The following is a 25,131-nucleotide window of genomic DNA, read 5'->3' as shown; positions in this document are numbered from 1 at the left end:
ACAAAGTAGTCTTCCGGAGTGCACAGAACTGTGACGATGTGCCTTGGGGAGTAAACAAAGGCATTCAGTGTATATCTGCCGTTTTGTTGTCTCGCCCTTGTCCCTTCGGATTAACAAACCAGCTATAAGACGTCTCACCATTTCTTTGTCTTACTTTTTCATCCAACTGTCACCAGTTAACAACGTGAAATTGGTCAGCCATGATAGAAACAGCAGCTATCGCAGCGAGATGATGATTAATGAGACACCCCGGGGGTCTTGTACGGCCCGTGTTGTAGTGTTCTCATCACCGACTATGTCCATCTGCAGGATCAGGGGGAAGCCATCGCTCATACAATGACGGCCCAACGGAGCAACGCCCGCATCGAAGGCCTCAAGGCGGGTACGCCTTACGTGGTGCAGGTCCGTGCACGGACAGTCGCCGGTTACGGTCGTTACAGCAGCCCGGCGGACTTCAGCACCAACCTGCAAAGTACGTCTCCCTCAGACTTGTGTCATTATGGGGCTTAGCAGTGGAAACCCCCATGACAGTTATTTGAAAATGCCTTTGAACGTAAGGATGGCTCAGAAGCTTAGAGAGCCTGATGATGCTACACCTATTTTCCATGCGAAAAGAACCCAAAGCCTTGAAGGGGAAGGATGAAAATCTACTCCCAAGCAATCAGTCAAGGAATCATCCTTGGAATTGCTGCTTGTGATTAAAAGGACATTCTAAGGCTGACTATGGTCATCTTATTAAATGTGGTTGGTACTTGAGTCAGATACAGTCTCAAGAACACAGAGAGACATTTTTACTTAAGTGCTACTTTTAGGAGGCAAACTGTACAAACCAATCTTGTGCACCAGTTCGGATTACAAGTTCGCTGAGCATCTCTCTCTTCTCATCAAACCTTCAGCCGACCCACCCAAAATGTGGCAAGAGCAGCTACCCCTCATCGTTGGATCGGCTACTGCCGTCTTCGTCTTCATCATCGCCGTTGTGGTCATCGCTATTGTCTGCCTCAGGTAATAATAACATCATTGTCACACTGGAAAAACGAAACTATGAATGTGTAAAGAAAATGGATGTACAGATCGGGGAGTTCAAAGTATTGCCGGGGCTTCGTGGCATGTGGTGGAGGATATATTCAAATCAACTGGAATAAACAGATAGCTTTAAAGGTCAACATTGTTTACATGTCCTCTAAACCACACCAGAACTGCCCCGGTGGATTGCCGTGTGCCACCTGTGAGGCCACTGAATGCCAGACAGCCTTGTGAAACTGTGAATAGTAAACAGCTTTGGGTAAAACGCTACTTTTCACACTGGACTCAGCACGGCGGAGCAGCTGTTAGGTCTGATAGGCTTGTGCTCCAAGCTCAGCATTGGCTGTGCCGTTTCCTCACCACAAAGACCCCAGGTGTGCCCTTGTCTGGAGGGTCCAGTTATTGAGAGGACAAAAGCTGCTGTTCACACATTTCACAAAGTTAAAACATCATTTGGGGTGAAGCGTATTTGTTTGTCCTTATGAAACTTATTTGTCAAGCAAACAGCCACATTTATGCATACACACACACACACGTGTGAAAGGTTGGCACCCACCACTGACTGGCGCCCACCCGGTTCCCTTCACAAGCCTGCTTAGGCAGCGGCTGACAAGCGTGGGCATCGGTCATGGTACAATGAATAATAATCTCCCTGTCTCCTCCTCCACTCCTCCCCTCCTGCCTCCCCGCTCTCGTCTATTTTCACACCGTTTCATTGTGTCTCTCGTAGGGTCTCGGCTTAACCACTGCTTAGACTGCTCCCACAGAAGAACAGAGAGAAAATAATAACAGAAACGCAGGGCTTCGGCATATTCCGGAACCAAATTAGAATTTGAAATAAGATGCAAATCACCATCGGGTATTATTGCCCCGGTTACTGCTTAGACAACAAAGGAAGCGCATTAACATGCAATTTCAAAAACCCGGCCCCCTCGCGATGCCATCATATTTGTATCCGCCCTCCGAACTCCCCGAGTACAGATGGGGAAAAAAATGGAAGGAATGTACAGAACGACAGACAGAGCGAGCATCTGAGGAGAAACTAAGAGACGACGTGAATAAAACAGTTTGATATTTGCAGGGAACGAAAGGCCAACTGTTTGAGTCCGTCTAAGCTGCTCATAATGATGGTACACAGACTGAACTCGCTGTTTCAGACATGGTTTCGACTTTCTTATTTAGTAGTTCCCCTTGTTTCCAGTGCTATGTTTGGTTATGCTGCTGAGGTCTGCAGCAGCAATCGGAATCTGCGTCATGTCACGGTCTCTTCTAAGTTAGTGTTTTCTTTCAACAGAAAGCAGAGGAATGGTTCAGAGTCCGAATATACGGAGAAACTTCAGCACTACAGTAAGTACCTGTGTCGCCACGCTCGTATTTTACGCCGATTGGACGGAAACGTTCCCGTTATGTTGTGGATCTCGAGCTTGACAACATAGATTCACTTTCCTGTTCTTGCCACTGAATCCCCTATAGTCACTCCGGGAATGAAGGTCTACATTGATCCCTTCACCTACGAGGATCCCAATGAAGCCGTGAGGGAGTTTGCCAAAGAGATTGACGTCTCCTGCGTGAAGATCGAGGAGGTCATCGGCGCAGGTAACCCACCAAAGCTCCTGAGCTACAGGGGGAAGACTGCTAGTCACCTCCAGGCCATACCGTTAGAGGACTTCACACCAAGCGGTACTTTCACTCAATTCATCGGTATGCCCTTCCCCCATCCCTCTCTTCCACCTCACTTGTCACTTTTTTAGCAATTCTTCTCTAGTCGTATACAGATTTTTCCCAGCTAAATACAAGTCTTTGGTTAAATATGATTCACAGTCCTAGCACCTTGTTCCTCACGTAATGTTTAGAGTAGATCTCCATTTGTGTTGAACCCAAACTTGGGACTGGTTTCACAAAGAGCTGTGATCCAAATTCTAATCCACGGCAGACCTTACAAAATAAATTTTTGATGATACTCATTATTTAGTAGAACACTTTCACACATACCCTCTCTCAGATCAGGTTATTTTAAAGGGGCCGTATTATGATTTTTAATCTAGATCTAATACCTTTCCTTGTGGTTTACATAACATAGAATCTTAGATTGGAAAGGTGTGTGCAATTGAACCCCTCCATGCCTCGTTTTAGCGGTACACTTCTGTACCGACAAATACAATTTAGAACCATACGCTACTTTTTAGTGGAATTGGCAACAGTGGAGGATTTTAGCATTCTCCCATGTGTGAATGAGTTAGAGTCTGACCCGCACTGAGAGGGAAGCAAAGACGAAGAAACTTCAGAACCGAGGAGATGAAAGCATGTCAAAAGTTAGTTTGTTAGCTTTCTCTTTCCATGTCTTTCAGTCCCTACATCTATAAGTATACAGGCTTAGGGTATTATAATGTATGCCTTCCTATTCATCTTTTCATGTAGTCTGGTTAAGCTAACGTATCATTACACGTTTTAATCTACTTTTACTGGACTAACTGCTACATTGGAGCCACCGTTGCCATAAATTTTAGAAACAGTCTCCGGGATTAAATGTCATTTGGGTAAATCTTTTTGTATATTATCCTCAGACCGAGACTGGTTTCTTAGCCAGGCTATGTACTTCATGTCCGGCAGAAATTCTCGCTGGGTCCCACTTCCAAAACGCCGAGTAGGACTTTTTATTCATTCATAAGCGGCTGCAAGCTTGTGTAGTGACCTGTGCTGGTTAATACAACCAATAATAAAACATTGTCAGTTTTTGGTTCACACCGTGGACATATTTTTGTTTGAACGACTCTCCTGCTAAGGAAAATAGAAATGGTGGCTCTGCACAGAGTTTCTCTTAAAACCTCTACCATCTGCTGATGTTAAATGTTTGGTAAACTTAAACTTAGACTTAAGACTTGATCCACAACGGAAATTGTTCCACAGAGAAGCGTCACAAATCTGTGCAAAATTGTTTCATAATTATCTCAACATCTCAATTTATGGGGGATCCCAATCACAAAAACATGTGACGAGAGGCAAGAAAAGTGGGTTTTGCATAATGTGACCCCTTTAAGTCAGTTGAGAAGCCCCCAAAATTCAGTAACATGAAAAATGTCTGCGTCATCCAGATACCGGGATAACATTACAGTCTACCCAAAAAAACACCAAAATGTCGGTTTTAAAACATCCTTCACTCCTCTTCCTTTGACTCCTTAATACGGATATCTTGTTTCAAAGACAGCAACCGAAATATGAGTAATACTCACTGTGACACATAGTTTTAAATTTGTGTAATTTACACCGATGCGACCATAAAATAAAGTAGTAGTCGAGTTGTCCGGAACACGGGGTCTCAAAGAGCATCTGATCTTTTCTAAAAGTCATCTTTGTGAAACCATCCCACAAAACAGGAGAGTTGCTGTGCAAGGACAGAGAAATGATCTCGTGTAAATGAGTATAACAAAACAACAAACATGTCAAACAGTGTCTTACTGTAAGTCTTTATAAGGCATGTATTTGAAATGTGTGATTTAAAATATGAAAAGTTAGATTCTTAGAGCTTGTGGAATTAGTACGGTCTTTGTGCCATCTCTAGGGCCCTCTGTTTAGTTACAGAATAGCATCGACTTACATTTCCCCAAGACTCCCCTGCAGTAATACTGCTTTATGAACTTTATACTACAAATAGTGGACAACATTTATTGAGTCTTAAACAAGTAACTTGAGAATATATCCTTCCAAGCTACTTTCTAACTTTTGTTGACATACGATCCTTGCACATAATACTTCTTCCTCAGTCTGGTTAGTTCTTGTCTTTGACATTTGATGTTGTCGTTGTGTAAATGGTAGAACATTTGTCTTACATCTGTTTTGACATTAATTCTATAGTTATACCTCTGCTCAAAAAGCTGCAGGACTTCCGAGTGAGCTTTAGTTCTAGCAATATTCTGAGCCAATATGGAGGACGTTGTGATGGCGAAGGACAGAGTCCCTGCTACTGCTTCTGCTACTACCTTTACTACTGCTACTACTACTACTCCTACTACTACTACTACAGCTCTTCTGCTGCTGAGGCTACTACATGAAACCTGTGACTTCCCAGCATTCGCAGTGACAACCCCATGTTTTCCGTGTCCTCTCTCCTCTCCCCGCTGATCCATCCCTACGTTCTTTCCCTGGCCCCCTCCTTTAACTTTCCTCACATCTGCACCACTGTCGACATAAATCACTGTGGCCGCCATGAATTTCTCTCGCACCTGTGCACACGCTTGGTGTAGACTCAAAACGTAAAGCATCCACTTCCCCGAGAACCCCCAAACTTCTGTCCCCGCCTATGTCCTCCTCTTGTGCCTACTACTCCGACTCGTCCATAGCATAGCTCCACTTGCCAGCGTCAATGTTACCTTTCCTAATTACCCCCCCCATCCACTCCTATCATCATCACATGCAATTATTTATATCTCTGCATCAGCTCAAATTATGCTTCACCCGCTTTAGTTCATTGGCACATAATCACTCCTCCATCACCACCATCCTTTGACTATGGCCTAGAGTCCTGGCTTTTTTTGTGCAGTTCCCCCTGTCCCACACCTGCTACCCTTCCCTTGCTCCTTGGTTCTAACCAGTTAACTGTTCCCTCTGCCCTCTCTGCCCCCACTCTCCTCCACTGTTCCATCATGCCTCTACCCCCCACCCCCTTGTCTCTCTATTTGTCCATTCTTCCTCTCCGTCTTTGCCCTTTCTCCTTGGCCGTTCCGACCTGGGCTCTCTCGCAGGAGAGTTTGGAGAGGTGTGCCGCGGTCGCCTCAAGCTGCCTGGCCGCCGAGAGATCATCGTCGCCATCAAGACTCTCAAAGTGGGATACACCGACCGGCAGAGGAGAGACTTCCTCTCCGAGGCATCCATCATGGGGCAGTTTGACCACCCCAATATTATTCGCTTGGAGGGCGTGGTCACCAAGAGCCGACCGGTGATGATTGTGACCGAGTTCATGGAGAATGGAGCGCTGGACTCGTTCTTAAGGGTGAGGACACACTTGTGTAATGGTAAGAAAGGGGATTCGCATGGACCCATTTTTCGCGGTTTTAACCAGCTCAGTGGCCTTGTGGTTAGAGTGTCTACCCTGGGTCTGGAGGGTCGGGAGTTCAAACCCCGGGTCATCCATCCATCCATTTTCTACCGCTTGTCCCTTTTGGGTTCGCGGGGGGCGCTGGTGCCTATATTCGTTACAATTGGGCGAAAGGCACGGTACACCCTGGACAAGTCTCCACCTCATCGCAGGGCCAACACAGATAGACAGACAACATTCACACACTAGGGCCAATTTAGTGTTGCCAATCAACCTATCTCCAGGTGCATGTTTTTGGAGGTGGGAGGAAGCCGGAGTACCCGGAGGAAGGAAACCCACACAGTCACCAGGATAACATGCTAACTCCACACAGAAAGATCCCGAGCCTGGGATTGAACCCAGAACTACTCAGGACCTTCGTATTGTGAGGCAGATGCACCAACCCCTCTTCCACCGTCCTGCCTTACCCCGGGTCATACCAAAGTCTATGAAAATGGGACCCATTGCCTCCCTGCTTGGCACTCAGCATCAAGAGTTGGAATTGGGGGTTAAATCACCAAAAATGATTCCCCGGTACGGCACCACTGCTACCCACTGCTCCCCCTCCCCTCCCAGGGGTTGAGCATGGGGATGGGTCAAATGCAGAGGACAACAAATTTTTCCACACCCAGTGTGTGTGACAATCGTTGAGTCTTTAACTGGAAACATGACAAATTGGGGGGTACACTGTCCACTTTAGCCGCCGGTGTTTTTTGGCAATTCCATCTTTGACCACATCGAAAGTTTCTGTGCAAAACGATTAAACCCCCCCCACCTTCAGATCCACCCAGATATAAGGCATTTGCAGCATAAGTTATTTGTCAACCAGAACAAATCTGTTTGACATTTCTATTATTTATTTCAATCATGTAATAGGAAAGCAAGTGTATCTTGCTTGGAACACAGTTGTTCTATAGCCCAACTCACCCGGGCCATCCTGTTTTTTTCTTTTGCCAGCTCAACGACGGGCAGTTCACAGTGATCCAGCTGGTTGGCATGCTGCGTGGCATTGCAGCTGGCATGAAGTACCTGTCAGATATGAACTACGTGCACAGAGACTTGGCAGCCCGTAACATTCTGGTCAACAGCAACCTGGTTTGCAAGGTGTCCGACTTCGGCTTATCCCGTTTCCTGGAGGATGACCCGACGGATCCCACCTACACGAGCTCACTGGTAAGTCAGGTTAAAACTGTGTGTTTGTGTACGTACTTGTTGAAGGTGCTGCATTTTCAAACAAGGCAACAATTGTCTTCGTAGATAAACTATAACTCGGACTCCAAAAGCAACATCTCTAAGTTTGCACGTATACCAAAAAAAAACAAAAAACAATGTAACGTTGAAATGTTTTAAGTGTTTTTGTGTTGTTTACTTCGGGTAGGAGCAGCACCACCAGGGCAAACACATTGTTTGATCAGATAGTCTTTGGAAAGTCACTGTCGTTAACTAACCCAAAACTGTTTTTATCAACTCAGATATATTTCGAAAGTGAGAAATTTGTGGTCAAAATTGGATCTCGAAATGATCATTCACACGTTCATTTTGTCTCACATTGACTATTGCAATTCTCTCTTCACCCTTTTCAACAAGTCAACGCTAAAGATTGATTGATTGATTGATTGATTGCTACTTTTATTAGTAGATTGCACAGTACAGTACATATTCCGTACAATTGACCACTAAATGGTAACACCCCAATAAGTTTTTCAACTTGTTTAAGTCGGGGTCCACGTTAATCAATTCATGGTAAGAGACTTCAGACTGTACAAAATGCGGCTGCCAGACCCTGAACAGCCCATATCACCCCCATTTTATCCAGGCTTCATTGGCTTCCCGTTAAATTCCGCATGGAGTTTAAAATTTTAGTCCTGACATTCCGTGCGTTGCATGGTGGGGCCCCTCAGTACATCACTGTGCAGCCTCCGGTCTTCTAAAGATCTCGAATACTTGTGGAGACCTGGCGTTCCAGGCTATAGCTCCCAGACTCTGGAACAATTTCCACCAGTCCCTTTGTGATCTTGATTGCATTGAGACTTTTAAGAAACATATGAAAACTTCTCTTTTTAGTAAAAACTTTTAGTTAATGCACCTTTTAACTATCCGGTTTAATCCACTTTGTATCCTTTTTATGATGGCACCCCTATTTTGAATTGAATCGTTGTTAGACTTCGCCTATGTTTTGTACAGCGCTTTGTGATTTTATCTGCGAAAAGCGCGCTATAAATAAAATGTACTTACTTACTTACATTGCACAACATGCTCTCATCCTTCATTGGCTTCCCGTTAAATTCCGCATTGAGTTTAACATTTTAATTCCGTGCGTTACATGGTGGGGCCCCTCAGTACATCACTGTCTTCAGGCCAGGGTCTTCTAAAGATCCCGAATACTCGTGGAAACCCAGCATTCCAGGCTATAGCTCCCGGACTCGGGAATAATTTGCATCAATCCCTTCGAGATCTTGACTGCGTTGAAACTTTTAAGAAACATTTGAAAACTTCTCTTTTTAGTAAATCTTTTAGTTAATGCACCTTTTAACTATCAGTTTTGAATCCACTTTGTATCAATACATGATGTTGGCCCTGTTGTTTTACAAACCCCGTTTCCGTATGAGTTGGGAAATGGTGTTAGATGTAAATATAAACGGAATACAATGATTTGCAAATCCTTTTCAACCCATATTCAGTTGAATGCACTACAAAGACCAGATATTTGATGTTTGAACTCATAAACTTTATTTATTTATTTTTTTGCAAATAATAATTTCATGGCTGCAACACGTGCCAAAGTAGTTGGGAAAGGGCATGTTCGCCACTGGCTTTCGATTTGCATAGTAGAGCGTCAACTTGCACTTACAGATGTAACGATTAGCTGTATTTAGTGACAGTGGTTTTATGAAGTGTTCCTGAGCCCATGTGGTGATATCCTTTAGAGATTGATGTCGGTTTTTAATACAGTGCCGTCTGAGGGATCGAAGGTCACGGTCATTCAATGTTGGTTTCCGGCCATGCCGCTTACGTGGAGTGATTTCTCCAGATTCTCTGAGCCTTTTGACGATATTATGGACCGTAGATGTTGAAATCCCTACATTTCTTGCAATTGCACTTCGAGAAACGTTGTCCTTAAACTGTTTGACTATTTGCTCACGCAGTTGTGGACAAAGGGGTGTACCTCGCCCCATCCTTTCATGTGAAAGACTGAGCATTTTTTGGGAAGCTGTTTTTATACCCAATCATGGCACCCACCTGTTAGCCTGCACACCTGTTCCAAATAAGTGTTTGATGAGCATTCCTACACTTTATCAGTATTTATTGCCACCTTTCCCAACTTCTTTTTCACGTGTTGCTGACATCAAATTCTAAAGTTAATGATTATTTGCGAAAAAAAAAATGTTTATCAGTTTGAACATCAAATATGTTGTCTTTGTAGCATATTCAACTGAATATGGGTTGAAAATGATTTGCAAATCATTGTATTCCGTTTATATTTACATCTAACACTATTTGCAACTCATATGGAAACGGGGTTTGTAAATTGAATTGTTGTTTTACTTCACCTATGTTTTGTACAGCCCATTGTGATTTTATCTGTGAAAAGCGCGTTATAAATAAAATGTGCTTACTTACATCGCACAACATTTTTACATTATTGTATGGCATGTGTCGTACTCATAAGTTGCAAACCCTGCACCAAAAGTCCACAAAACCGTTTGCTTTTTGAGGAATTAGTGCGAGTGCATTATCACTGAAAAAGTATGTATTTCAAAAGCCATTTTTTTTTACTAAATGTATTGAAGTAGCCTGGATTATTTGGCACAACTAGATCAATAACAAGAAACTACCGTCATAAAAACAGTTTTGTTCAGCTAATCAATACACATGTTTTTGCTGACATTTAGAAATATGAAGCACATTTAATAGTATTGTTATCCTAACGCAGGGGTGTCCAAACTTTTTCCACTGAAGGCCACACACAGAAAAATTAAAACATGCGGGTTGATATTTTTCATTTTCAAACCATAACAAAATATATGGATTCTTTTTTTTTTTTTTACCTTTAGGACTCCCAGGGACCATAGAGGGTCTCCGTCATAAACATGTTAAAACTAAGTCCACCGATTATTTTCATTTTTATGTAATGCTTACAGTAAATCTCTATATCAACTTCAGGTTCTATGCCTTTTCAGTCAAAGACAACTTAGTTTTTTATAGTAAAATTGAAATATGCAGTATTTCCCCCATTGCCCAAAACATTCAGAAAGCAATGTTTGATCTGAAGTAATTGCAGCTCTAAAAAGATCACTAATGCACGACACCATTGATTTAAATGTATTATTATTTCTGAGTAATCACAGTGAAAAAATTAATAAAATCCCACTAAATATCTTTGGGATCCAAAAGGTCCCCCCACTCATAAAGTGATACATTTTTATTATTATTTGTTTTACTTTCAACGCTTAAAGGGGAACATTATCACAATTTCAAAAGGGTTAAAAACAATAAAAATCAGTTCCCAGTGGCTTGTTTTATTTTTCGAAGTTTTTTTCAAAATTTTACACCTCCCGGAATATCCCTAAAAAAAGCTTTAAAGTTATTTTGCTATCTTCGAAACCACTATCCATTTCCCTGTGACGTCATACAGGGCTGCCAATACAAACAACATGGCGGTTACCACAGCAAGATATAGCGACATTAGCTCGGATTCAGACTCGGATTTCAGTGGTTTAAGCGATTCAACAGATTACGCATGTATTGAAACAGATGGTCGGAGTATGGAGGCAGATAGCGAAAACGAAATTGAAGAAGAAACTGAAGCTATTGAGCGAATAGCTATTGACGCTATTCGGTCATAGCGTGGGTGTACCTAATGAAGTGGCCCATAGCATGGCTGCCTTATTAGCATCGCCGGTAAAATGTGCGGACCAAACGATCAGGACTTTCGCATCTTGTGACACTGGAGCAACTTAAATCCGTCGATTGGTAAGTGTTTGTTTCGCATTAAATGTGGGTATCGAGTTTCAAATGTACATACAGCTAGCGTAAATAGCATGTTAGCATCGATTAGCGTAGCATGTTAGCATCGATTAGCTGGCAGTCATGCTTCGACCAAATATGTCTGATTAGCACATAAGTCAACAACATCAACAAAACTCACCTTTGTGATTTGTTGACTTAATCGTTGCAAATGCATCTGCAGGTTATCCATACATCTCTGTGCCATGTCTGTCTTAGCATCGCCGGTCAAATGTGCAGACACTCCGGCACATTCAATGGGGGTCTGGCGGCAGATTTCTTGCCAGTGGTGCAACTTGAATCCCTCCCTGTTAGTGTTGTTACACCCTCCGACAACACACCAACGAGGCATGATGTCTCCAAGGTTCCAAAAAATAGTAAAAAAAACGGAAAATAACAGAGCTTTGTTATTGTGAAAATGAAAATGGCGGCTGTATTACTTCGGTGACGTCATCGCTACAAGACCGATAAACAGAAAGGCGTTTCATTCGCCAAAATTCACCCATTTAGAGTTCGGAAATCGGTTAAAAAAATACATGGTCTTTTTTCTGCAACATCAAGGTATATATTGACGCTTGCATAGGTTTGGTGATAATGTTCCCCTTTAAGTTACGAGATCAACTTCAGATATATCTGTCGATTTTACGTATGAACTATTATTTTGTTGGTTTTATGCTCTTTTGTCAAAGAAAACACTGTTTTAGTATGGCAACCAAACAGTATATGCACATATTTTCCACATAAAACGTTATAAAGTGAAATATTTGAAGTAATTGGAGCCTTAAATAGGTCAATAATTCATGATAAAAAATTTTTTTAACATTGGCAATATATGGGTTTCCGCTAGCGGCGATTACCCATAATCCTTCGAGGCAGCCGCCATCCTGTGTGTCAAAACTTTGTTTACTCGTCTGCGGCAGTTTTCTAAATATATTTCCACACTTTTGCAGCAACAATGACGTCCACTTTGGGAAATTTGAAAGAAGTCGTAAAAGTTCCCTACAGACAGACGCTAGATGGGGTGTGCAAAGACAGGTATTTACAGAAATTGAAGGATATTGGCGATAAAGATCCGTATGAGATGGGAAATCACGAACGGACTACGGACTTGACATGTTATCCTGATATAACTTACCCCGACATCGTCAACTATTTGGTGAACAATGTTAGCGCCTACACTCTGGATGAGCTCAAGGGCTACAAGTCGCTCGAAGCGTACGATTACTTTGTGTGTGGATGGGTACAGGAAATGAAACTGGCTACAATGGAAGATAAATGTGTGCTCATCGCTCGTGTTTGTCACTCTCAGAGATCAACTGATCCGTGTTTGGTGCCATGGGTCATATCAGAGAAGACGGGTCGTGTTTTATCAGGACACTGTACATGTATGGCGGGCATTGGCGAAATATGTTCACATGTTTCTGCATTGTTCTTTGCCATTGAAGCGAGCGTCAAGATGCGGGACAACACGACAGTCACACAGGAAAAAGCTTACTGGCTACTTCCATCTGCAGTCAAGAAAGTTGGGTACAAGACCATACAGGACATTAATTTCACATCCGCCAAGACAATGAAGAGAAAGCTAGACAAGGCAATCGTATCTGGAGATACACCGGCACCATTAAAACAGAGGAAACTACCGGAGGTACAGAAGGGGACACAAGATGAACTGTCAGACTTGCACAGAGAATTAAAAACCAAACGAAAAATTAAGCCTGTCTTACTTTCTCTGACTCCAGGATATGCTAAAGACTATCGTCCAGAACAGGGGTAGGGAACCTATGGCTCGCGAGCCAGATGTGGCTCTTTTGATGACTGCATCTGGCTCTCGGATAAATCTTGAGCTGACACTACTTAACACAATAAGTAATGAATAATTCCACTTGTAATCACAGTGTTAACAACAACGTTAAAAATATAAAAATGCTCATGCATTTGAATCCATCCATCCTTTTTTCTACCGCACCTGTTCAAGAAGTTGCCTTAAGGGTAAGAAATAATTGATTTATTATTGGTTAGTGTAGGGTTAGCCCTCTTGGGGGTTCTTCAACAGGGCCCAAGTGGGCCTTTTACACACCTGTCGCTGATTTCGAGGCCGGTTCTGGCAACACCCCGCTTTGCTGCAGACCCGCAGGCCACGCCCCCTCCAAAGATAGCGTCAGAATAACAACGTTATTACAAAGAATAAGAGACCTATTATACTCTAGAAATGTTGGTCTTAATTAAAACTGCACACTTTTAGTTGTGTTCAGTGTTAAAAATATATTATATGGCTCTTACGTAAATACATTTTAAAATATTTGGCTTCTCGGCTCTCTCAGCCAAAAAGGTTCCCGACCCCTGGTCCAGAAGCACTTGATAAAAAGTACCCAAAAGTATTTTCAGAACTATATGATTCTAACTCATATGACTTATATGATTCCCAAAGCCCAAAAAAAGTCTGCGGGCTATAGAGCGTTTTCATTTCGGGCTCCAGTACTCTGGAATGCCCTCCCGTAACAGTTCGAGATGCCACCTCAGTAGTAGCATTTAAGTCTCACCTTAAAACTCATTTGTATACTCTAGCCTTTAAATAGACTCCCTTTTTAGACCAGTTGATCTGCCGTTTCTTTTCTTTTTCTCCTATGTCCCACTCTCCCTTGTGGAGGGGTTCTGGTCCGATCCGGTGGCCATGTACTGCTTGCCTGTGTAAGTAAACATTGATTGATTGATTGATTAACTATGCAACGGCATAGTTTAGGGTTACTTGATTTTAATTCATTCAAATTTTAATAAAATCGTCCAAAAATAAGCGGCGATTGCCTATATTATATATAGAAGGTTATATTTGTGCAACGACGTCAGACGTCGAGCGTTATTAAGTACAAGCACCGGCACAGTAGTTCCTCCTATGTTTTAATATCTATTCTAACCATAACACATTTTATCATCGATACAGAGAGCAACATAATTCAAAGTACCTGTTACAAAATGATCAGAGCAAACTTTATAATGTCGTTCTGCTGGATCAGGGGTAAATCCAACTCGATTGATTCTAGCTAGGCGCAGGTTGCTCCTTTCTGTCGACAGTCGTTCGGTTTCTTTTCCCTGTTTTACTATAACCTTAGGGATATCGTAGTACTTTGTCGTTCTTTGTCCTGAATTGGCCGCGGTTTACACAGCCCCAAACGACACACGTGTGACCCATTCTCACAAAAATAACAACGGAGGCGTCCTTGGTTACGAGTGTTTGTTTTGACACACAAGATGGCGGACAAGGGAGTTGTGGGACGGGTGTGACGTCATCGGAAACCCATGTATAAGAGCAAAGTAAAGAAAAACTAAAGGAAAACAAAACAGCCTGCATGGCAGTTTTGTGTCAACATTGCAACTTTTCCCCTGTTAGATTTCACCTCATTCTACTTTTTTTAATTTAATTTTTGCAATAGAATTTCCAGAATGTGTGGCGGGCCAGTAAACAATTAGCTGCAGGCCGCAAATGGCCCCCGGGCCGCACTTTGGACACCCCTGTCCTAACATCATACATTGCTACATGTCATTGTTTTGTAACCATGCAACTAACCTGGTGTGCGTTGTACGTCATACGCCCTTGTGTTGTGTTGCATCGATGTTTCCTCGAACTTGTGTTTTTCTCACACTCTCTTTCCCCTCTTGTATGTGTGTGACTCTGTGTTTGTGCTCCATCCCTCCAGTATTTCATGCTCACCTACTCATTCGCATATCCACAGGGGGGCAAGATCCCTATCCGGTGGACGGCGCCCGAGGCCATTGCCTACAGGAAGTTCACCTCGGCCAGTGACGTGTGGAGCTACGGGATTGTCATGTGGGAAGTCATGTCGTACGGAGAGAGGCCGTACTGGGACATGAGCAATCAGGACGTAAGTTTATAAAAGTGCACAGGGGCATCAAAGACCCTCAGAGCTCCATTGTACCTTGTAGAGCAGGGGTAACAAACTCATTATAGCTCATGGAGGAAAAATCTAAAATCATGATATGATAACTAAAAAATAAAGACAACTCCAGATTGGTTTCTTTGTTTTACCAAAAATAGAACAAGCACATTATAAAAACGTACAATAATCCTCTGAACAAGACACTTCAATTTTGTCAAAAATTCCAAGGAAATTGGTGCAGTTTCAAAAAACACAATGAGCTTAGTGTATCAACAGAGCCAGGATTAAACTTTAAAGGCCTACTGAAATGAAATGTTCTTATTTAAACTTGGATAGCAGGTCCATTCTATGTGTCATACTTGATCATTTCACGATATTGCTATATTTTTGCTGAAAGGATGTAGTAGAGAACATCCACCAAAAAGTTCGCAACTTTTGGTCGCTAATAAAAAAGCCATGCCTTTACCGGAAGTAGAAGACGATGTGAGCGTGACGTCACGGGTTGTGGAGCTCCTCACATCCTCACATTGTTAACAATCATGGCCACCAGCAGCGAGAGCGATTCGGACCGAAAAAGCGACGATTTCCCCATTAATTTGAGCCAGGATGAAAGATTCGTGGATGAGGAAAATGAGAGTTAAGGACTAGAAAGAAAAAAGAAAGACAGGGCAGTGGGAGCGATTCAGATGTTATTAGACACATTTACTAGGATAATTCTGGAAAATCCCTTATCTGCTTATTGTGTTACTAGTGTTGTAGTTAGGGCTGGGCGATATATCGATATATACAATATATCGCGGGTTTGTCTCTTTGTCTTAGTGTATCAACAGAGCCAGGATTAAACTTTAAAGGCCTACTGAAATGAAATGTTCTTATATAAACGGGGATAGCAGGTCCACTCTATGTGTCATACTTGATCATTTCGCGATATTGCCATATTTTTGCTGAAAGGATTTAGTAGAGAACATGGACGATAAAGTTCGCAACTTTTGGTCGCTAATAAAAAAGCCTTGCCTTTACCGGAAGTAGCAGACGATGTGCGCGTGACGTCACGGGTTGTGGAGCTCCTCACATCCTCACATTGTTCACAATCATGGCCACCAGCAGCGAGAGCGATTCGGACCGAAAAAGCGACGATTTCCCCATTAATTTGAGCCAGGATGAAAGATTCATGGATGAGGAAAGTGAGAGTTAAGGACTAGAAAGAAGAAAAAAAAAAGACAGGGCAGTGGGAGCGATTCAGATGTTATTAGACACATTTACTAGGATAATTCTGGAAAATCTGCTTATTGTGTTACTAGTGTTGTAGTTAGGGCTGGGCGATATATCGATATATCGCGGGTTTGTCTCTGCGCGATATAGAAAATGACTATATCGTAATATTCGAGTATACGTTGTCACGCAGGACTTTTAGCCTCGCTCTTTCCCGTGTCTCCTCGCTGACAAACAGGCGCACATTCGTCACAAACTGTCACGTCACACGTCACTTACACGCCCTTGCAGGGCAGAGAGCTAGCGGCGTGGCTAACGTTAGCTGCTAACGTAGCCGTACGAGAGAAAGATGCTGCGGATCTGGTAACAAATGAAGGAAGACTTAATTCCCAAGAAAAACAGCAGGGTTTCCATCGTATGGCGGTGGTTCGGCTTCAAGTGGGAATATGTCAAACAGACAACCATAATTTGTCAAGTGTGGGGGGGAAAAGGCGTTGCTATAAAAAGTAGCATTACTGCTAATATGTAGCATCATTTGAAAAGTCACTCGCTAGAGAATGAAGATAATTTCATAACATTCTGACAATCTTGCAATTTATGTTTTGGAAATGACTTGAATGTTTGTGCCATTGCTTAATAACTTTAATAAATATACTTTTGTTCAATTGACTTAGTTAGTTATTTCCCTCTCTGCATGAAAGTTTAAAAGTAGCATATATGAATACAGTATGAAGAAGAATCTTTTAATGTAGACACATAGAATCATCATACTGCTGTGATTATATGCATCAAGTGTTCATTCAAGGCCAAGGCAAAATATCGTAATATATATCGTATATCGTAATATGGCCTTAAAATATCGCTAGATTAAAAAAAGGCAATATCGCCCAGCCCTAGTTGTAGTGAGATTATACTGTTGTACCTGAAAGTCGGAGGGGTGTGGCCACGGGTGTGGTGACCGCCAGTGTCTCTGAGGGAAGCCACGGAGGAGGCAAGAGCGTCGCAGCTGCCTCTTTTTAAACGAGGAACAACACAAGCTCCGCTCATGTCTACGCTAAGAGCCGACTTATTACCACAATTTTCTCACCGAAACCTGCCGGTTGACATGGGGTCAGGAACCATGTTCGCTTGACCGCTCTGTTCCATAGTAAAGCTTCACCTTCGGGAATGTAAACAAGGAAACACCGGCTGTGTTTGTGTTGCTAAAGGCAGCTGCAATACACCGCTTCCCACCTACATCTTTCTTTTTTGACATCTCCATTATTAATTGAACAAATTACAAAAGATTCAGCAACACAGATTTCCAAAATACTGTGTAATTATGCGATTAAAGCAAACTACTTATAGCTGGGTCCGCTACAATCCGAGACGTCACGCGCAAGCGTCATCATACCGACATTTTCAACATGATACTTTGCGCGAAATTTAAAATTGCAATTCAGTAAACTAAACCGGCCGTATTAGCATGTGTTGCAATGTTAAGATTTCCTCATTGATATATAAACTATCAGACTGCGTGGTCAGAAAAGCCTTATCCCTGCCTTATCCCTGCAGCTATAGCCGCCCTAAACAGCAGGCCTGGCCGACCCGTCTGATAAAGCCTGTAAATGTGTTGGTCATGTATGATGTCTTTTTGTTATTTTTGTTTTGTGATGTGCAATGTCTACATGATTAAATGTAAGGCAGTGAAAATGAATTTCCCCACGGGGACCAATAAATCTAAATGTAATCTAATCTTCAGTAGGCCTTTAAGTCACAGTCTTTCCGGAACTGAACAAAAAACACAACACGTAAACCAGGTATCAATCCAGAGCTAACTCAACAAACCGTAAGAAACTGAGCTAAAAACTAATCAAAAGGGTCAAGATCACCTTTTCCATGTTTGACAGGGACATTTTGGGCCAAACAATGATGCCAAATGACCGTGTTTTTCAAAGCAGAAGACATAAAACGGCAGGTTTCAAGTTTCATGCAAGTCGAGGAGGAGGAGCCACAGTCTTGCTTGGCCTCGGTATAAACCGTTTGCTTGCCTAACGTAATTTATATTGTGACATCCAGTGGACACATTTAGAACACTGGTTTATTTCATTAAAAACAAGCAGTTAATTTTAATACTTGGCAAACTCATCACGCGGACCGGATAAAACCTGTCCGCGGGCCGTAGGTTTGACAGCTCTGTTGTCGAGTTTTCTGTCTCATTTTACTAATTCATCATTCAGATTGACCTGACTTGGTGTCCGTCTTCCACATCTACAAAGTACTCAGAGTTGACGGTCACTTCTTTGTATCGTGTCACAGGTGATAAATGCCGTGGAGCAGGACTATCGACTACCCCCGCCTATGGACTGCCCCACAGCTCTACACCAGCTCATGTTAGACTGCTGGGTGAAAGAGCGCAACCTGCGGCCCAAATTCACCCAGATCGTCGCCACCTTGGATAAACTAATCCGCAATGCCGCCAGCCTCAAGGTGGTCACTAACAGCACACAGTCCACAGGGTAAGTCCGAGGATGGCTAGATGGATACAAATGTGAATATTAGCTTTAACATGAACTCTGGAAAATGACATTTTCATGTACCTATTTACTGGATTTGCATCATCCATCCATCTTCTTCCGCTTATCCGAGGTCGGGTCGCGGGGGCAGCAGCCTAAGCAGGGAAACCCAGACTTCCCTCTCCCCAGCCACTTCGTCTAGCTGTTCCCGGGGGATCCCGAGGCGTTCCCAGGCCAGCCGGGAGACAGTCTTTCCAACGTGTCCTGGGTCTTCCCCGTGGCCTCCTACCGGTTGGACGTGTCCTAAACACCTCCCTCGGGAGGCGTTCGGGTGGCATCCTGACCAGATGCCCGAACCATCTCATCTGGCTCCTCTCGATGTGAAGGAGCAGCGGCTTTACTTTGAGTTCCTCCCGGATGGCAGAGCTTCTCACCCTATCTCTAAGGGAGAGCCCCGCCACACGGCGGAGGAAACTCATTTCGGCCGCTTGTACCCGTGATCTTAGCGTTTCGGTCATGACCCAAAGCTCATGACCATAGGTGAGGATGGGAACGTAGATCGACCGGTAAATTGAGAGCTTTGCCTTCCGGCTCAGCTCCTTCTTCACCACAACGGATCGGTACAACGTCCGCATTACTGAAGACGCCGCACCGATCCGCTTGTCGATCTCACGATCCACTCTTCCCTCACTCGTGAACAAGACTCCTAGGTACTTGAACTCCTCCACTTGGGGCAGGGTCTCCTCCCCAACCCGGAGATGGCATTCCACACTTTTCCGGGCGAGAACCATGGACACGGACATGGAGGTGCTGATTCTCATTCCGGTCGCTTCACACTCGGCTGCGAACCGATCCAGCGAGAGCTGAAGATCCCAGTCAGATGAAGCCATCATGTCATAAATGATTGATGACCATTAAAGTAATGAGCAGTTGCTCAGATGTGTTGTACTGTTTAGGCATGAGCCAGATTTACGACACTAGAATCTTCTTAGTGCAAATATTTACAAAACTGAATGCCTACCCTATTCAGACCAGTTAATCTAAATTCCAACCTTTTTTTTTTTACTGGGAGAGTTCATTCATGCCTCACTGACATTTAGCAGCGTTGCCTTTACCCACAGGCTCTTTCTTGGAAAGAGTTTGAAGGATAGGAGACGGAGGAGTTTGAGTGATTGGAATTGGGGAAAGAGTGACCTACCTATCTTGTCCCTTCATCAGGGTATTTTTGTCTTGAGGGAGGATTGCAGACAATCCAGGGTTGTGCTCTGGGGGAGGAACCAAGGTCTCGGTTGGCCACTGGAGCGCCGTTCTTAGAAGATTAGGCTTGCGGTTAATTAGCTCGATTAAGGCGATGCAAAAAGGAGATGGGAGCGCCTTTTAATTAGTCACTAACAAGATTTTAAACGGGCCAGCAGAGAGGTGGCCTCCTGCCGACGAATCCGCAATAGGGGATGGACGGTCGTCCTGTTTGGCATTGAAGGGTAGCTGGAGGCTAGCTAACATAGTTTGGGATCAAAGTTATTTGGATAATGCCACATGTGACGTTTGACATGATTGCACACTGCGTCGGTGTTCAAAGTCATGAGCAATTCTCTCTGTGATGCTAGTCACTGGTTTACAGAACATTGGCAACTTTATTGTTTTTCTTTCAACCGTCGCCTTTTTTATGACTTACAAACATACAATCCCAATACAGACGGTTTTGCAGCCCTAAAAAGTGCAGAGAGATGCACTGTGTAGTTTCACATAGTTAGGACTACTGGAAAGACAAGGACATTAACCAGTGTTTCTACTCTGCTCCTAATGCTCGCATGCCCCCAGAAACTTTTCTGAAGCAAGCTTCAGAGATGAAGGAGCCAACAATACCCCATTAAAGAGGGGCCGTAGTCTGGCTTTAACGACGGCCCGAGGCCTTGAAGCTCCGAAGCGTAGCTCTTATTAAAAATCACTCCATCTGCACCACTCAATGGAGCCTCTGTATCATCGTTATTAGCTCCAGCGTTTTCCCTTTTTTCTCCCTTCTTTCTTCATTCTTCTTTTAATTGTTAATTAATCTAATGCCATCAGAAAGCATGACAGGGATCAACAGAGCAGAAAGGAGGGGATACAGTAGTGCTCTTTCTCTCTGGTTGCCCTCTCGGTCTTTTTTCTCTCGCCTCACCCACCTCCATCCAACTCCTCTCTCCCACGTCTGTTCTTCATCCGATCCAATTCTCTATGAGCTGTTGCACTTTTATTAAACTTCCCAAAGTGGCCCCTCTATCAGCAGTTCTGAACAGCAAAGGGTCTTGGAGATGGTCTTAAAAATGGTCCTTAGGATAATGCAACCCATCCATCCATTCATTTTCTACCGCTTATTCCCTTTGGGGTCACGGGGGGCGCTGGTGCCTATCTCAACTACAATGAGGCGGAAGGCGGGGTAAACCCTTGACAAGTCGCCAACTCATCGCAGGGCGATAATGCAACCCAACAAAACATCCATCCATCCATTTCTTACCAGTTATTCCACGGGTGTCAAACTCTGGCCCGCGGGCCAAATTTGGCACGCTGTGTAATTTCATTTGGCCCTTGAGGCAATATCTAATTAACATTAGAGCTGGCCCGCCGGTGTTATGCAACGGTGGTGCCGCTAATTCACCGGGACAACGATATTGGGGGCGGGCCTTAAGGGCATTGCCTTTAGCGTTATCTACAACCTGTCGTCACATCCGCTTTTCCTCCATACAAACAGCGTGCCGGTCCAGTCACATAATATTTACGGCTTTTACACACACATAAGTGAATGCAAGTCATACTTGGTCAACAGCCATACAAGTCACACTGAGGATGGCTGTAGAAACAACTTTAACAGTGTTACAAATATGCGCCACACTGTGAACCCACACCAAACAAGAATGACCAACACATTTCGGGAGAACATCCGCACTGTAACACAACATAAACACAACAAAAGAAATACCCAGACCCCTTGCAGTACTAACTTTCCTGGGGCGGTACAATATACACCCACGCTACCACCAGACCCCACTCCCTTGCTTGTTCAATATTCAATGCAAAACCTGTTTGGGTCCTCTTAAAAGGTTAATTTGTTCAACCTTGGCCCGCGGCTTTGTTCAGTTTTAAATTTTGGCCCACTCTGTATTTGAGTTTGACACCCCTGATTTATTCCCTTTTGGGGTCGCGGGGTACACCGGCGCCTATCTCAGCTGAAATCGGGACAAATCAGCAGAAATATTGCACTTACAGGTATGGCATCCATTTTAATGCCAATGGATTGTGACTGCCTTCATCCAAACAAACCAAATTCTGGCTCATTTTTCAAACATTGATTTTGTGTTACTAAACACAAACATTCTTACAGCATTTGTTGGACGATTTCTCTCATCTTCCGTTCTGTTTTTTTTTTTTTACAAAGCACTTAGCGATTACACATTAATTTAGTCATACACTGTAAGACTAAACAGATAAAAAAACAATAATCTTCAAGATAAGACATAAAATCACCTATACTTTTTAACACCTTTTGACTGCAGCTGAATACCAATTCTCCTCTCACTTCTCGAAACAAAGAGCCACGGCGGTAAAAATACCACACTACACAGTACTTTCTACATTACCTCAGTTATTAGACCAATACTAAGCTACTAAAAAGCAAACGTCACAGTATTCAGAAACTATATGTAGCAGTGTAGCTGTACTTGGCTAACCGTAGTGCTGGCTAAGCCCTCATGACGAGCGGTTAGAACATAAAACACAACATTGTAAACATGGCTAATGTACGTTCTGAAAGTAGTTTAGCTGACAAGCCATTCATGAAATGTAGTAAATTGTAGTGAAGTCCGTTTGCTGCTAGTCTGAGATTGTAGTTCGCTAGCTACAGCCGCGTTAGCTAGCCCGTATGATTGGCGATTTTTTAAACAAAAACATTGTAAACATGGCGAATGTAGATTCTGACAGTTGATTGAACATTTGTGAAATGTCGGGAATTGTAGTCTGTTTGCTACTACTCTGACATTGTAGTTTACTAACTATAGTAGCGCTCGCTAGCTTGTATAACAAATGCTTTTAGAATAAAAATGTGAAATTAAATTGATGTATGAAATGTAATTACTTACAATTATGCGCATATGTGCTTTTCATAACACTTGGTTACAACAACTCATTCCGAGGGCTACACGCCCCCTTGGCTTAGCCTTTACCTTAACTTTACAGGAGAATCGGGACACCGCTTGATCAACGTGAACGCTCAAAACTGAAGGTCAAAGACCAAGGATAACGGGTTTAATAAGGAGTCCGTCCTATTTTTCTCTAACACGCACCGAACCTGGTCAAATGTATTTCCAGAAAAATGGAGTTGGTTTATCTATAGTTTGCTCTATTTTTGTAGGTGTTTAACATGTCCTAAGTATGCATCATGGATGTTTTTGTGTAGTCCAATTCGTACAAAGTGTATTGTTTTCCATGTCACACCAGCTTTTTAACCTTCTAATGTAGCCTAACCCAGACGAATCCCACTGAGCAAGTGGCCCCTTCATGGTTTTTCGTTCTTCCATTCTAAATAATAATACCGACTGTCTTCAACATACAGTTGTGGTCAAAAGTTGACATACCCTTGTGAAGGACATCATGTCATGGCTGTCTTGAGTTTCCAATCATTTCTACAACTCTTATTTTTTGTGATAGAGTGATTGAAGCACATACTTTTTGGTCACAAAAAACATTCATGAATGTTGGTTATTTTATGAATTTCTACTGAAAATGTGACCAAATATGCTGGGTCAAAACTAAACATACAGCAACATACATTATCAATTTTGGTGATGTAGATAAGTTCCAATCGAATCAGATTAGCCTCACGGCATGCCCTCCTAACTTCATGTGAGTGATTATGATTTAAATTGGGCTCATGTGATGCAGTCGTTAGACTTGGTTACAAACGCGACAATGGGAAAGTCAAAGGAACTCGGCACATATCTGAAAAAAACAAATCATTGACTTGAACAAGCCAAGAAAGTCACTTGGAGCAGCTTAAAGTCCCAAGAGCAACTGCACAGACAATTGTTCGTATGTATAAATTGCATGGCACAGTTTTGTCAATGCCACGATCAGGAAAAAAACGCAAGCTATCACCTGCTGCTGAGAGAAAATTGGTCAGGATGATCAAGAGTCATCTCAGGACTACCAAAAAACAGGTCTTCAATGAATTGGAAGCTTTACAAGTGTATGTCAACTTTTGACCATTACTGTTTGTTGCCCAAAGTCTAGATTTGATAGCTTGCCTTGCCAGCTGTAGCGCTAGTATCCGCCAACCAAACCTCCAGCCAGTCTCTCCATAGTCAACACTTTGACACCAACCTAGCTCCATCTCCACACACACATGCACGACCCCTTACATGTGGCGGAGAGGAGAGGAGTGGAGAGGAGAGAGGAGGAGAGGTGGTGAGGTGGCGCTCAGCAGGGGAGGCGTTCTGGGGGCGATAGGCTGGCCTATAGAGGCAATGGAGTAACCACCTTAACCCTCTCTCTCTCTTTCTCTCCACTCCCTCCTTTCCACCACGCAGGGTATCCCAACCCTTGCTTGACCGCTGCGTGCCAGACTACACCACGTTCACCACTGTGGGAGACTGGCTGGACGCCATCAAGATGAGCCGCTACCACGAGAATTTCATCAACGCCGGATTTGCGTCCTTTGACTTGGTTGCTCAGATGACAGCAGAGTGAGTGGAGGCGCTTTAGATCAGGGTTTTTCAACCACTGCGAGATTTTGTAATTCCACCGAATTGGGTGAAAAATATTTTTTGCAAACCAGTAGTTATAATCCGCAAATGTGCCGTTGTTGAGTGTGTGCTGTCTAGAGCTCGGCAGAGTAACCGTGTAATACTCTTCCATATCAGTAGGTGGCAACGGGTAGCTAATTGCTTTGTAGATGTCGGTAACATGGTCACAATATGCAGATGACAGCGTGCAGGTAAAATGGTACCTAATGCTTAAATCCAAAATGAACAAAAGGGATTGAAGCTTAGAGATAGCTATGCTGAATGAAGCTAAAACTGAACTGGCTGCAAAGTGAACAAAAACAGAATGCTGGACGACAGAAAAGACTTACAGCATGTGGAGCCATACTTGCCAACCCCCCCGATTTTCCCGGGAGACTCCCAAATTTCAGTGCCCCTCCCGAAAGTCTCCCGGGGCAACCATTCTCCCGAATTTCTCCCGATTTTCACGCGGCTACAATATTGGGGGTGTGCCTTAAATGCACTGCCTCTAGCATCCTCTACAACAGGGGTCGGGAACCTTTTTGGCTGAGAGAGCCATGAAAGCCAAATATTTCACAAGGTATTTCCGTAAGAGCCATATAACATTTTTCAACACTGAAGACAACTAAATTTGTGCATTTTTAAGTATGACCAACATATGTAGAGTATAA

At 43.3% G+C, this 25,131-nt stretch overlaps 1 protein-coding gene across 10 annotated transcripts in view; it reads left to right on the top strand.

Moving 5' to 3' along the window:
* LOC133540576 (ephrin type-B receptor 3-like) overlaps nucleotides 1-25,131 on the top strand; it is a 175,708-nt gene that overhangs the window by 141,196 nt on the left and 9,381 nt on the right. For 2 of the 10 annotated variants that reach the window (XM_061883297.1, XM_061883295.1), the window contains exons 7-15: nucleotides 310-472; nucleotides 897-1,005; nucleotides 2,321-2,373; nucleotides 2,500-2,622; nucleotides 5,766-6,013; nucleotides 7,055-7,270; nucleotides 14,833-14,982; nucleotides 18,508-18,707; nucleotides 24,266-24,421. In XM_061883297.1, coding sequence (XP_061739281.1) covers nucleotides 310-472; nucleotides 897-1,005; nucleotides 2,321-2,373; nucleotides 2,500-2,622; nucleotides 5,766-6,013; nucleotides 7,055-7,270; nucleotides 14,833-14,982; nucleotides 18,508-18,707; nucleotides 24,266-24,421 — 1,418 coding nt within the window. Of the gene's footprint in view, nucleotides 1-309; nucleotides 473-896; nucleotides 1,006-2,320; nucleotides 2,374-2,487; nucleotides 2,728-5,765; nucleotides 6,014-7,054; nucleotides 7,271-14,796; nucleotides 14,983-18,507; nucleotides 18,708-24,265; nucleotides 24,422-25,131 lie in introns of all 10 variants that reach the window. The other 8 variants (XM_061883290.1, XM_061883289.1, XM_061883294.1 and 5 more) reach the window with 7 other exon arrangements.

Source organism: Nerophis ophidion, linkage group LG22, assembly GCF_033978795.1.
Source record: "Nerophis ophidion isolate RoL-2023_Sa linkage group LG22, RoL_Noph_v1.0, whole genome shotgun sequence".
NCBI lineage: Eukaryota > Metazoa > Chordata > Actinopteri > Syngnathiformes > Syngnathidae > Nerophis > Nerophis ophidion.
The sequence above is the reverse complement of the archived record's forward strand: the minus strand, read 5'-3'. Positions and strand labels throughout refer to the sequence as shown.